Source organism: Phaethon aethereus (genome assembly GCF_964289735.1).
Source record: "Phaethon aethereus genome assembly, chromosome: 8".
NCBI lineage: Eukaryota > Metazoa > Chordata > Aves > Phaethontiformes > Phaethontidae > Phaethon > Phaethon aethereus.
The window spans coordinates 4899078-4912715 of record NC_138584.1 but is presented as its reverse complement, the minus strand read 5'-3'; the positions used below and the strand labels follow the sequence as shown (position 1 = coordinate 4912715).

The 13638-nt window shown below is 61.0% G+C and overlaps 1 protein-coding gene across 1 annotated transcript in view; it reads left to right on the top strand.

Moving 5' to 3' along the window:
• Positions 1-255: 255 nt before the first annotated feature.
• ASTN1 (astrotactin 1) overlaps positions 256-13638 on the top strand; it is a gene marked incomplete at its 3' end in the record, with an annotated part of 51701 nt that continues 38318 nt past the window's right edge. The window contains exon 1 of the mRNA XM_082002970.1: positions 256-556. Coding sequence (XP_081859096.1) covers positions 268-556 — 289 coding nt within the window. The 5' untranslated portion in view covers positions 256-267. The remainder of the gene's footprint in view (positions 557-13638) is intronic.

Below are 13638 nucleotides of genomic sequence, written 5' to 3'. Positions count from 1 at the left end.
GCGAAGCGGGCCGGGCCGGGCAGTACCGGGACCTCTCCCGCCAGCGCACTGCTCCGCAGGCGCTCCCGCTTTTCCGAGGAAATAAACGGGGGAAGCGGAAGAGGACGGGGAGGCGTCGGGCCGGTAAAGCCGCCTCACCGAGCCGCGCCGAACCTCGCCGAGCCGAGCCGAGCGGCGCCGCGCGGGGAGGTGCCGGGCCCCGCGTCCCCGCCCCTCGCCGCCGCCGCCCGCCCGGCCGGCGCTGGGAGCGCGGCGCGGGGCTCCAAGATGGCTTTGGCCGGGCTCTGCGCCCTGCTCGCCGGTGTCTGCCTGGCGGCGGGCAGCGGCCCCGCCGAGGCGGCGGCGGCGGCGGAGGCGGCGGCCAAGGAGCTGGAGTGCAAGCTGAAGAGCATCACGGTGTCGGCGCTGCCCTTCCTGCGGGAGAACGACCTCGGCATCATGCACGGCCCCTCGGCCGCCGAGCCCAAGCTGCTCTTCTCCGTACGTAACGATTTCCCCGGCGAGATGGTGGTGGTGGACGACCTGGAGAACACGGAGCTGCCGTACTTCGTGCTGGGTGAGCCTCCCGCCGAGCCCCCCCCGCCGTCGCCGCCGCCATCCCCTCCCGGCAGCGGGCCCCGAGCATCCCCGGCCGCGGGGCTCCTCCTCCCTGCGGCAACCGGCCTGCGGTACCCCCGCAGCGTCCCTGCCCCGGTGCCGCTTCACCCCGCTGCGGCGGCTGCAGCACCGGGCTGGGTGCCGTGGAGGCGCCGCAGGCTTTGGGGTGCTCGGTGCGTCCCCGGGTTGCCATCCGCGGGGCTTGTCTCCAGCCCGGGGCATGGCCACTGGCGGCTTGTGGCGGCCCGGAGGCCCGCAGTCCGCGTCCAGCGTCGGGGGCTGGAGGTGAGGGTCTCTGCATTGCCTGTCCCCAGGCAGAGGCACTTTTCCTGCAGCCTGGTGGAAAAGCACTCCATCTCCCGGCTTTTCCCACTCCGCCTGCCTGTGCGGCCGCCGGGGCTCCTGCCCCCTGGGTTTTAGGCTTTGGCCTGCTCACAGGGTCCGGGGGGTTCCCACCCGCTTCGCCCACTGCCTGAGGCTCATCCGCCCAAAGCTGACGGGCTGCTTCTGTATTCCTGCACCACAAAAAAAACCCCAAAACCCAAAAAAAGCCAACAATTTGCTCCGTCGTTCGGGCTGGGATCAGAGCGAGGCCTCTGTCGCTTCTGCGCAGGGACCCGCTTTCCTCCCCGCCACCCGGAGCAAATCACCGAGATTTTTAATTTTTAGTGACATCGGCGCAGAACACCGGTTTCCTACACCGCCAGCCCCTAACTCCCCGCCCTGGGCACGTGCCGCGGCGGCGGTGCACACCTCCTTGCAAGCCTCGTCCCTCCGCCGCTTTTCTGGCAGCACCTTGGGTGGCCGGTGCAGTTTCTTAAAATGCCACCCTTGTCTGGATGCTGGCCCAAAAATGAGGCGCTGGGCGCCTTGCTTCGCCTGGCGTTGCCCCTCTGCACCGCCCTTGTGTGCAGGCAGAGCGTAGCCATGGCTGCAACCTGGGTTTTTCTCCTCAGCGCTTCGTCACCTCCATGGCCCCTATACCCCTCTAAGTGCAAAAAAAACCAAAAAAAGCCCCCGGTCCCGGGTGCTGCGTGGGCTCGGGGCAGCGCTCGCTGCTGCGTGGGCATCCCCCTGCCCCCGTGAGAAAGGCAGAGGTGGGCGGGGGGCTGTTGATGCCGTGGAGGGGTGGTGGGGCCGTGGGGACGCCCAGGGATGGTTTGGTGGAGGCCGGGGGCCGCGTGGTCCCCGGTCCGAGCCCTGTGCTGCGGGATGCTGCGGCGGAGGCCGGAGAGCGTTGCTGTGGCAACGGGGCGGCAGCGCGGTGGATGCAGGAGATGCGCAGGCATGGCTGCCAGCCCCGCGCTGCCTCGACAGCCCTAAGGCGACCCGGGTGCTTGTCCCCTGCCCCTCTTGGACCCGCTCCCAGGGAGCTGGACCCTGATGGGCCCCGGGGTGCTGCCAGCGCGGAGCATCTGGCCGGGGAAGTGTCGTGCTGCTCGGGCGGGGGGGTCCCCGGGCATATGGCTCCTGGCTGGTATGGCGGGGATTTCCCGGGGGGATTTTTCAAATCCACGAAGTGCCATACGCTGGGCAGTGCAGGAAGGGACCCACCTGGCCCAACGGCCCCTGCTGCACCCAGGGCTTGCCCTGAGGATGCCGGGCAGGGGTTTGCTTTTTGCTTTCACCTCCTCCACCGCCGCCAGACACGTACGAGGACGGCTGGCCCCGTGCCAACGCACCCTGATGTCCCGCTGGTGGCCGGGCTCTCCTGGGCGTTGCCACCCGGGACATCGGTTCCCCGAGGGCCTGTGGGTGCACGGGGTTTGGGTTATTGAGATGCAGAGGTGGTCCCAGTACAGGTCTCTTCCCCCGCCCTGGGATGCTGGGGCTGGGCTGGCGGGACAGGGCGTCTCACGGGCCCCCTGTTTGCCGGAGTTTTGGCTTGGTGACTCCTGGGAAATGCCATGTTACCTCTCCCTCCCGCCAGAGAAGGGCTTGCTTCAAAGCTGGCATGGCCGCTGTGCCATGTGTGGGTATTGTTGTTGTTGTGCTGCTTTGTCCTGTGTGGGTGGTGGTGTTATTTTATTATTGTTGTTATTGTTGTTACTACTGTTAACCTGGGCACTGCTTTCGCGTGGCAGAAGCCCTGAAGTGCGTAGAGGTCTGGCACGACCCAGGCTTGGTAACTCAGAGGCTGAATCCTCTGGAGCCAGAGAGCCCCCAGCCCAAGAAACCTGTGGGGCAGCGAGCATCACCGCGCACTCGCTGGGGACGTGGCCACCTCGGGTCGACACGTGGAACTGGTGTCGGCGGCCGTTTGTGTTTCCACAAGCCCTCGTGCGTGGGCTGGAGGGTGCATTTGAGCATCCTTCTAGGAGCCTCGTGTCACGCAGTGCTGATTGCACCCTCCCCAGCAAACCCCAGACCCGTCAGTTGTGCCCACCCTCCTGAGTTTGAGTGCAGAATAACGTGTCAGGGCGGTGGATAATCTGCACGCCCGCATCTGTGCCTCTGAGCTGGTCCGATTCGGTGTCTCAGCCCGGGGGAGCTGGGCAGCTGCTCCTTTTCCACTTGGTGGTTTTTGGATCCAGGGTCTGTGTAGAGGGCAGGGGCTCCCGAGGGAAGGGGAGCTGCCCCGCCGGCTGGCAGGGGCTTGGACCGGACCCCGGGGTGCTGCTCCTGGGCCAGGGAGGGCCTGGGTTTGGGCTGGGAGCACCATGAAGCGCAGGCGGTGCCGCACAGGTTCTCCTGGCAGTGGCACCTTGGCTCTCGAGTGACTCCCTCGGGGGTCTCTCCGTGCCTCAGTTTCCCCGCAAAGAGGGTGTGAGCACGTGGGGAGGTGGCTGCGGCAGGCTGGGACCGCGGCAGGGCAAGGGGGAGAGGATGGGAAAGGGTCACAGCTGGGGAGCCCAAGGGTGGCCGGGTGTCATCCCCCTCCAGCGCTGTCCCCCTTGAGCCTCCCCCTAAATAATTCAAGTGCTTTCAAGCTTGGCCAGCGTTCACAGAGACTGGCGTGCCGCGGGGGCCAAGCCGGGCATCTCCCACGGATGGGTCAAGGGTTTTCCCCCAGCTAGAGATCTGCTGGGGTCTTTGGAGAGCCACGTCTGGCGCTTGCTAAAAATAAAGTCCCCTGGGGGTGTGTGTTGAACTGGACTCCCCAAAAATGGCTGTCACTCCTGACCCCTGATGAGATGCTCCGGTAACGAAATCAACTTAGCAATGAGCGTGGCGGCTGTGGGCATCCCCTCGCTGCTGGCGGGCGGCGCGGAAGGGACTTTGACGGACCCCCCCCCAAGCCAAGCTCTGCTGGGGTTCGCCTGTGCCGGGGGGATGATGGGGACCTGGGGGCTGCCTGCCCAACCGGGGGGTCTGCGGTGGGAAGGTCGCGCCAGGGGACTGGCATCCAGCTGTCCGCAGCGGGGGGCTGCGGCTCGGCCGGGGGCGTGGGGGGATGCGCCTGGATCCGCTGCCCTGTGGCTTTAGCTTTATATTTATTTTTATCTTTACCCAAGATGGTGAGGCGTTGCGTGCGGCTCGCGTTCCGTGCACCATTTTGGGTCTCATCCCGCTCCCCGCAGCTATCCCAGTGCCAGAGACGGGTGTGTCGAGGGTGTCGGTGCTCAGCCTTCCCAAACGTGGGGACCTCGTGGCTGCTCCCGTGTTCCTCCGAAAGCGGAGGGATCGTTTGTGGGATTATTACCTCTGGTTTAGGAAGAGGGGAGGCTCTTGGGCAGGGCTTTCGGCTGCTTCGTAGTTCCCTTTGCTAACGAACGGAGCGTGTTTTAATTGCGCCTTCTTGTGCACGTGCTGCCTCGCTGCCCGCGTTTGCTCGGGAGCAGCTCGGCGCACGCGGTCCCCACGTGCATCGCCTTGCGTGCTCGCACCCATAAAAACCCCACATTGTTTTACGTGCATGTCCTCAAAGGGACTCCGACCCCATCCCCCTGTTTTGCTGTGGGGTTTTTTTCCCACCTCCTGAATTTTCGGGAAGCGGCGTGGGCGTGGGAGCAGGGCTGGGGCTGCTCTCTGGTGCGCGCTGGGCTTGCCTGCATTTAAAATCACCCAGTTTCACCCTGCTTTAGGTCGAGTAAACCTCCGTTTGAAAGAGTTGCCTTTCATCTCATGTTTCTTGCATTACTACTTTTTTTTTTTTCCTGAAGGGAGGCTGAGTCTCGCTGGTCAGTGGCCATTAAGAAATGCTAATTTGCAGCTCAATATTCCCTTTCCGCTAACCTTCACACCCCCTTCTTCCTCGCCGCCTGGCTCGGCGGCATCCAGCCGCATTTGAGATGTCATTAACTGGATTCACACTCCTGCGGGCTGCTAATTTTTTGGGGCCCTATCCTTCACAGGTTATAAACCGCTGAGCGGGGTATTTATTAGCACCCTGGTGTCCCACGGCCCCTCGGGCTCGGCGGCGATTTGCAAGGCAATTAAAAAATGCGCGAAAGTCGGTGTCTTTGACTCCTTCGCCTTCTCTGTAATGCAGTAGATATTCGAAAAGTGAAGTCCTGAAGTACCTTTTTGTGTGTAAAATTGACTTGAGGGACGGAAAGCGGAGCCGGTGGGTCGAACCCGTGCTTTCTGGGCACCAGATAATTCAGGATCTTGAAATACCGGGTGGTTTCTCGTGTCCTGTTTGTTGTGTTTTGGGGTTTTTTTTCTGAGCGTGGAAGAGCTGAATGAGCTTTTTCCGCAGCCTCGGTTTCCAGCCCCGTCGCTGTGCTCTGAAGTGGGGGCAGCGCAGCCCCTCGCCCCCCGACTTCCCCCGCTCCCCATCGTCCTCACAGGAGCCTGGGCAGCAGCGGATGGGAGAAGGTTCTTAACTTCAATGACTTTAACAGATTATCATAAACTGAGGCCTTAATACAAGCTGTCATGATTTCGAATTATCTTACTTTTAAATTAAATTGATTCCTTTTTAAATACAAAATCAATTCTAATTTTTTAGAGGGGTGAGATTTTTCAGAGGCACCAATGAGCTGGGCATATTTAACTGCTCTTGAATATCTCCCCGAAATACCTAATCAATTTTTTTTTGTTAAATCTCAGCTAAGCTCTTGGCCGTGCTGCTGGACGCTCTGGCCGCGACTTCCCTGGGTTAATAACGGGGTAGCAGGGGGGGTCGTGGGGACGGGAGACGGACCGCCGTGGGGACGCGGGGTGCTGCTCATGGGGCTGACGGGTCGCCGGCGCGCCCGCTCGCCCCGGCTCTCCTTCCCGGCTGCGCGGGGAGGCGGCGAGACGTGACGCCCGGCAGCTCTCATCCGCGTCCCGCCTGCCTCCCCGCCGCGGCAGCCTGCAGGAGGTGGTCCGTGCCCCCAGCCTACCCTCACCCCCGCCTCTAAATGGCGCCGGAGGAGGGAAGCAGCAGCCAAGGGGCTGCAGGGTTGCGTTACGCCTTTTTGTCTGTTTGTTTGTTTGTTTATTTATTTATCTATTTATTTATTTATTTATTTCCCTTCCGCACCCAGCGGGAAGAGCATCCCACCGGGTTTTGGTTGGGGGTTGCTTGGCCCTGCTTCTCTCACCCGCGTCTGGGTGCCGGCAGCGGGTCCCGAAGCTGGTGGCACACAGGGCAGGTCTTCGGTCCCGGCTCTCCACGGTGGGAAAGCGGGTTCTCGGGGTGTTGTGGTGCTGGTCCCCAGCTCAACTTCATTTCCAAGGGAGGTCAAGGGCACCCCGGTATTACCACTGGAGCCCCCCTTCCCCATCCTGCGTCCCCACCCTGCCATGCTGGGGCATGGCGGAGGGCTGCAGTGGGGCTGGTCCCACCGTGGGACCCACAGCATCGCTCCAGGGCGAACCTTGCACCTGGAAATAGGTGTAATGGTGAAATAATGGAGCAAATATTAAGAAATTCTTAAGTACCTAGAGAATAACCGAGTTAAATTATACCAGAGGAGCTCAATTGCCTTGCTTAGATTGATTGAATTACTAAATGAGCTTGACTAATGGAATGGAGTGGATATATCGGACTTTTACTCAAGATCCTGAAATAATTTCTCTAATAAGATTGTGAGCCATTAATTGAACTTGGCTTTGATCCTGGACACTGTCGCATGCACCGAAACCCAGCGGTATGATCTATGCCCCCGCGTGCCTGGCCGAGGGGGCGGCCGCCGGCACCTCCCCGCCGGTCGGCTTGGAGGGCGGCCAGGGAGTTTGCTGTGTGTGTGTGGGGGGGGTCCCAATGCACCCACGCCAGGACCTGCGGTGGGGCGGGGACCCCAAAACATCCCGTCTCGGCAGCGCTCCTGCCCGCTGGCAAAACCCACCCTGGCAGTGGGATGCGCTGAATTCCCAGCAGCTGATTGCCTGGCCGGGGGTCCCAACCCCGGTTCCCACCGCCGTGGGGTGGATTTGAGATGGGTGCTTTGGGGTTTACATCTCCGGCAAATCGGGGGGTGCCACCTTCTTCCTACGCCCTCCTGGAGTGGTTGGTGCTGCTGGTGGGACGTTGTCTGTCGCACCCCGAGTGCTGCCCAGCCTGTGGTGTGAGGTGCTTCCCTCCCCAGCGCTTGCCTCCTCCTTTTTTCTTCATCAGACCCGTCCCGTCCCCGAGATCTCGGTGCTGCTGCACCTCCTTCCCCTTCTGATGCTTTGGTACTTGCTTTTCACTCTGGAGGTGTCCTCTTGGGTGCTGGCAGCGGAGGCCAGTGTGCCTCACAGGGTGCCACCAAGGGCTGGGGGCTTGCAGAGCTTCCAGCGAAGCAGAGGGGGACCTGCCGAGGGGATGCAGGAGCACCTCGTGGGACAGGACGGGCTCATCTAATAGGGTTTGGGTGCAAACCGCTGGTGGGACCCCATTCCTGCCCTGGCTCTTGGCCACGCAATGTCAACCTGACCTCTCCACATCCCTTTTCCAGCTGAAGGATGGGGCCAGAGTGGGTGAGGTGACCTGCTCGGAGCCACCGAAGCACCGAGCGCGCCCCTGTGCCTGATCTCACACCCTCTCCCAGGCGATGGGACCCAGCACCATCCTCAGCTACCAGCAAGGACAGCCTGTAAAACCCCACGGCCGGGGTGGAAAACGCCGCAGGAAAGTGGGCAGCATCCCTGGGAGGAGCACGGCGTCCCCCATGGCCCAGCCTGGGGCGACCGAGGCTCAGGAGGGAGGCACAGGGTGCACCTCCCCATCCTTGTGGACACCTTGCCCCCATGCTGCACCCAGTGCCCACCCGCCCTCTTACTGGGAGCGGAGGTTTCGGTGGCACGGCAGATGTAGAGGGGCCTCTTGTACATTTTTTCTTAACCAAAGGGGGAAGAAAAAAAAAAAAAAGAAAAAAAAAAAAAGAAATAGGAATTTTGTCTCCGGGAGCCCGTTGCCACAGCAACCGCGCATCCAGCCGGCTGCGGCGGCGGCGGGGCTGGGAGGGGATCTCGCTGACCCAGAAAGCGGCGGGGGGAGCGGGCCGTGGGGCCGCGTGGCGTTTCAGTGGTGGGTATCAGGGTCTGGCAGGGGACGGGCGCTCAGCCCGAGGGGCTGCGGAGGGGCTTGGCCCCCGTTCTGGCTGGACGTGCAGAGTGATGCTCCTGGCTCCTTTTAATCACTCCCAGCTGTGATTTCCTGGCAGAGATGCTCAGGCTCGTTCCCGTTCCTGCCCTGAGCCCTGTCCCAGTTTTGGGGGGCGGGCTGCCCGTGCGCACACTCCTCGAAGACCCCCCAAAGCTTTGCAGGCACATTTTACCCCCTGGGCCTGGCTCTGGTCCCCACGGTGGAGGGGACCCTCGGGCAGCCGCATGCCTCCCCAACGCCGCTATCTCACCTCTGCCCTTCTCTCCCTGCGCCGGCGGTGTTTGCTCCTGAGCCACATCCCATTTTCTACCTTTTAATTCTATTTTATATTTTATTTTATTTTTATTTTATTTTTATTTTATTTAATTTTTTATTTTACTTTTTTTATTTTACTTTTTTTTTTTTTTTTAATGGTTGCTTAGCCAGCTAAATGGGGGCTCTGAAACCCCTCTCCCTTGAAGTCTCGCTGCAGAGCAGTCCTTCAAATGAAGGAATTGTTGCCTGGCAGGATTAAGGCAGCATCTAGATGGTGACGGCTCTGTCCCTTAACACTCGGTGTCCTTTTACTTGCAGGTTGCTGGCTTCTCTGCAGCCAGCCTTGCCGTGGCCGGCGGCTCACCCCGAGCAGCAGCGCTCTGAAGGCTGGGGGATTTGTCTAGATAAGGGAAGATTTTTTGATCGCCGGGTTCTGGCTGCCCCACTAGGGCTCAACGCTGAGGAAGCGCCTGGAGGAGAGCGTCCTCCGCTCCCGCGTGTCCTGCTGCTGTTTCTGATCCCGTTTTGCTGCCCTGCGGCCGGGGGATGCTCGGGACGGATGCTCGCCCCGCGGCGCCGACCTCGGGCTCTTTGGGGTCTGGTTTGGGAGGCGGTCTAAGCTGACCCCGTGCTTTGCTTTGCTGTGGGGCCTCGTTTGCTGGTGGTGGGCTCAGGTGGGGGGTCTGAGCCCGTCCCCTCCGCCGTGTCCTGTCTGCAGGGCCTGAGCTCTGCCGGGGAACGGGCAGCGGCTTTTTTCACCATTTATAGTTGAAGGGGTGGGGGGGGTAAAGGATTCTTGAGAGACCCTCTGTCCGGTGGCAGCACATCGGTCACAGGAATTTGGGGTCCGCTCCCCCAGTGCAAGAGGAGACACAGTCCCTTTCCTGGCTGGCTCTGAGGCATTTCAGTAATTAGGATGACTAACGAGCGTAGCAGAGCAAGCAGGGCTGCGGAGAGCTGGCTTTGCTCCCGCGGGGAGCTGATCTAGCTCAAAACTAACCTGGTGGAGGAAAGAAGTTGGAGAAGGGTTAGAGAAGGTGGCAGGAGACGTTAAGGAGACCCTGCCCGTGCCCTTGCGCAGACACGTCGCTTCTGCTTGGCGCGGCGAGGGCTGCGTTGCGTTGGGAGCGCTGCCTGAGCCGGGTCCGCGGTCCAAGCGAGGCCGTCGCCTGGCTGCCGGAGCGCTTTGGGATGGAGGTCTGCCTGCTGAGCAGGGGAAACCGGGTGCGGGCAGGACCTCGACCTTGGTTTTTGGAAGCGGCACCTGCTGTTCCTCTCGCCTGCACCCCTACCCTCCTCCCCTGCCAAAAAAGCCGGCTGCGATGTAACCGTCACAACACAGCGGCTGCCTGGGAAAGTAGATATTAGCAACCCCAAAATATCCCGGGGACAGGCTCTTGTGTGATGGGAGGCAGTTACCATGGAAACCTCCCTCAAGTTAAAAAAAAAAAAAGGAAAAAACCCGAAATTTAAAGCAGCCCTTGTACCTCGGAGGAACTGTAGACCTTATGATGGGTTTTGGCACCCCCCGATTTTTCTTTTAGTTGCTCCAGCTAAAAGCTCCAGGAGACAAGGCAATTAATTCGAGCATCCCAAGGGGAGTGGGAGAGGGAGGGCACGGCGCTGGGAACCCGTGGCCCGGGCCGGTGGGCTCCCAGTCCTCCCAGCACCGCTGCCCCCAGCCCCCAGCTGCCCTCCCAGCACAGGGTTTCTCCGCCACGGGTGAAGCAGCAGGGTGGTTTTTCGGAAGAGGCGGTTTAAGGCTTAAAACCCTTCCTAGCTGCGCAGGTGGAGGGTCGGGGAGCGGGGTTTGATGTGAGCGAGGGGCTCGGGGCGGTGCAGGAGGAGCCCGAGAGGGGCTCGGGGGGAAGGTGATGGGGAAGGGGAGATGCACGGAGAGGAGGCATCGCGCTCCCAAATTTTCTTGCCAGGGTTTCCTTTTGCAGCCGTGACCGTGGGCTCGCGGGGTGGGTCTAAGCCCGTCTCGGCACAGACTTGAAGTCGCCGCGGTGCCCTCAGCCCACCCGCTCCCCTAATGATGTTCCCGGTGTCCGCAGCCACGGGGAAATCTCCTGGAGACGTTGGTGTTTTCCCGGTAGCTGCCGTGCCGGTGCGGAGCTCTTTCGGCACCCCAGAGCTGGATCTCCCTGGCCGTTCCTCCGTCGCTCAGCCCGGCACAGCTGGGGTCTGGCTTTCGGGAGAGCGCCGGCGAGGGGCAGCCGTGGGACTCGCGAGCTGTTGTGCCGCCGTGGGGCCGCTGGCTTTCTAATGCTGGCAAAAAGTACAAGCCAGTGGCGATTCCACACGTGGCCTCGGAATTTGGGGGGGATTAGAAATGTCTCCGCCAGCCTGCGCATGGGGAGCGGCGGGGGGGTTGTCCCAGCTCATGCCAAGGCGCAGCTTTAGCCGGGCTGGGATCTGCGTCCAGGCAGTGCCCGGAACATCCTTCCAGGGAACGACCACCCCAGCCCCCCCCACGCCGGCCGGCACAAGCTGGGGTGAAGGGGTGTCCGGTGGGCACCGGGGCTGGACGAGGGCTGCGGAGCTTCCCGGGATGGACGTGGCTGCGGGACGGTGACGGCGTGGTCAGCCCGGGCGGCATCCGGACTCCTTGTGGTTAAAGCTCGGCGCCGGGGGAAGAAGGGCTTTTCACCTGCTGCGGGACGAAAGGCAGCACGCGTGCGAAACGCGGCCGCGCCGGCAGCGGGAAGGCGTCGGGGTGACGGAGGGAGGGCAGAAGGGGAATGACCACGAGGCGGGAGGAGAGGAGGGAGTAAATAACGGGAGGGACCAGGCGAAAGCTGAGGGGTGCTGGGAGCGGTGACGGGGGGTACTGGCAGAGCCGCTCGCCGCGGTCGTGAGCCGCAGCAGCCGTGGTGGCTTCTTGAAGCTGCTGTGCACGGAGCCCGGTAAAGCGCCTGTTGGAGCTCATCCCAGCAGGAATTAATTCCTGGCGGGTTTCGCAGCGGGGCCAGCATCAGTGTGCTGGGAATAGCACTGCAGGGGCCGTGGCCGGGTATTTGGCAGGTTTCTGGCCGAGGAAGGGAGGAGGTGGCAGGCTGGCCCGCTGGCCCCCGGTCTCGGCACCAGCCAGAGCCCGCGGGGTTAAAGCAAAGATGTGGCCGTAAACGCAGGAGTTTGCAGCTACCCGGTGCCCAGAGTTTGGCAGGGCTCTGCGATCTCAAGGTACCGAAAATGCAGCTCCCTCCTCACCTCGATGTAATTTTGTTAGCTTACAGAAATGCTGCTTATTTGCTGAAATGGGATGTGCTTCCCTTTGGTGCAGGAGAAGCAAGCAGCAGCAGCCCCTCGCTCAGAAACCCCCGTGGCACGGGCTGGAGCATCCTGGCTCCATCCCCTTTTTTCTGGCCGCCCCGGATTTCAGCACCGAACTAAGAAAATAAGCAGGTTTTCCTCCTTTTTTTCTCCATGGGAACGCGAAGGAACTTTCTGCCTGTGGTTTATGACAGCGGGGTTTCCTTTTCCCTGCCAGGGGCGCGAGCCCTGCCTGAAAGGGCAAGCAGGTAAATACAGGCAGGGCCGTACCGGCGCGCGGTCGTGTGAACGCCGGTGGGTGCTGAAACCGGAGCGCGGCGTTACATAATTCGGGCTGCAATGCAGAAGCGCTTGCTTAATTTTTAATTCTCCGATTGCCGCACGTACGTAGCGCTTGATCTGGGAAGCGGGGTCGGCCCGCGGGCGCGTGCGAGGGGGCCTGGGTGGCAAAGATGATGGGAAAGCCTCCCCTCGTGTTCCCGTCCCTCCCGGCGCGGCGGGAAGAAATGCGTGCCCGTGGTGCCGGCGCGCGCGGGGCTGAGCCGTGGCGGCGGGGAAGGATGCTCTGCAGCGGCGCTGGGGACCGAGGGGTGTCCCGTTGAGCGTTGGGAGAAGGGATGCGGGTCTGCAAAGGTCTTGGGGGCTTCTCTGGGTCACAAGCGTTAGGTAAATGGAAGGCAGCATGGGTTGCTTTGCATCCAGATTTCCTGTAGCTGCTGGTGAAAGAGCCCCGAGTGCCTCCCTGGGTGGGTTTGTTGGGGTGCGGGAGAAACGGTGAAGGAACTGCCGTAGACCTCAGCTGTGAAGCACCGTTTTTCCTCCTCCCTATTTCTCCCTCTCTTGCAAATCCCCGCTCTGCACTTTCTGTCCTTCCTACAAAGGCAGCCGCCTCGGAGCAGCTTAGGCTTTAAAGTTCCCAAAATAACAAAGGTTAAAATAAATTAAAAAAAAAGAAAGTAAGTCGCTACAAGATCAAGTCATTGCCCCACTTGCACCCTGGCTCGGAGCTTCAAAGGGGCTGCAAAGAGCCCCCCACAGTGTCCCTGGTTGGGCATCTCCACGCTCGGGGTCCCGTCTTCATCCTGCTGAAGCCTACATGAAATTTGGCGGTGGCCAGGATGAGACCACAGGTAATTGCATCCATTGGAGGCAGCGGGGGGTCCTGCTGCTTTTGCTGCCCGTGGGGGCGATCCGGAGAAGGTCCGTCGCGGAGGAGAGGGTCGAGGTGGCTGCGGCGACGGGTGAGATGGGTGTCCCCGGGGCTGTGCCCTGCGCCCGCTGGTCCTGTCCCCCGGCCAGGCAGGTGGGCAGACAGCTCCTCACAGGGCTTTGTGCCTCTGCTGGCTCCACTGATTTATATAGATCATCAATATGACAATTATATACACCTGCAGATTTAATTACCTCCATTTTCGTCAGGCGGCGACAGATTTATGCCTCTATTCAGTTCCTGTAAATCTGAAACAAGCTCGGCTAGACCCAAAAGTCTTCCCATTGATCACCATGCACTGGCTGATCTCTGGCAAGCTCTTCTTTCAAGAGTGATAAATTCAAGATGCACAGTCAACTTTTTCCCCTTCTACATCTTTCTTCCTTCTTTCCCCTCCCCACCCCCCGCTTCTGCCTGTTATCTTGCAAAGCCTCTCTCCACAACCTTGAAAATGGAGCTCGAAGTCGGGTAAGAGCTCCAAGCACCGAAGAGTTTATGACGTTAAGCTGCAGTGGGTGATAACCCACGCCCGCCTTCTCCATCCCAGTATGGAGCCACCAGTGGGGATACATCCTCCCTCCAAGGCCAGCATACTGTGTTCAGTGTTGGGCCCCTCACTACAAGAAGGACGTTGAGGTGCTGGAGTGTGTCCAGAGAAGGGCCATGAAGCTGGGGAGGGGTCTGGAGCACAAGTCTTATGAGGAGCGGCTGAGGGAACTGGGGGTGTTTAGTCTGGAGAAGAGGAGGCTGAGGGGAGACCTTATCGCTCTCTACAACTACCTGAAAGGGGGTTGTGGTGAGGTGGGTGTTGGTCTCTTCTCCCAAGTAACCAGCGATA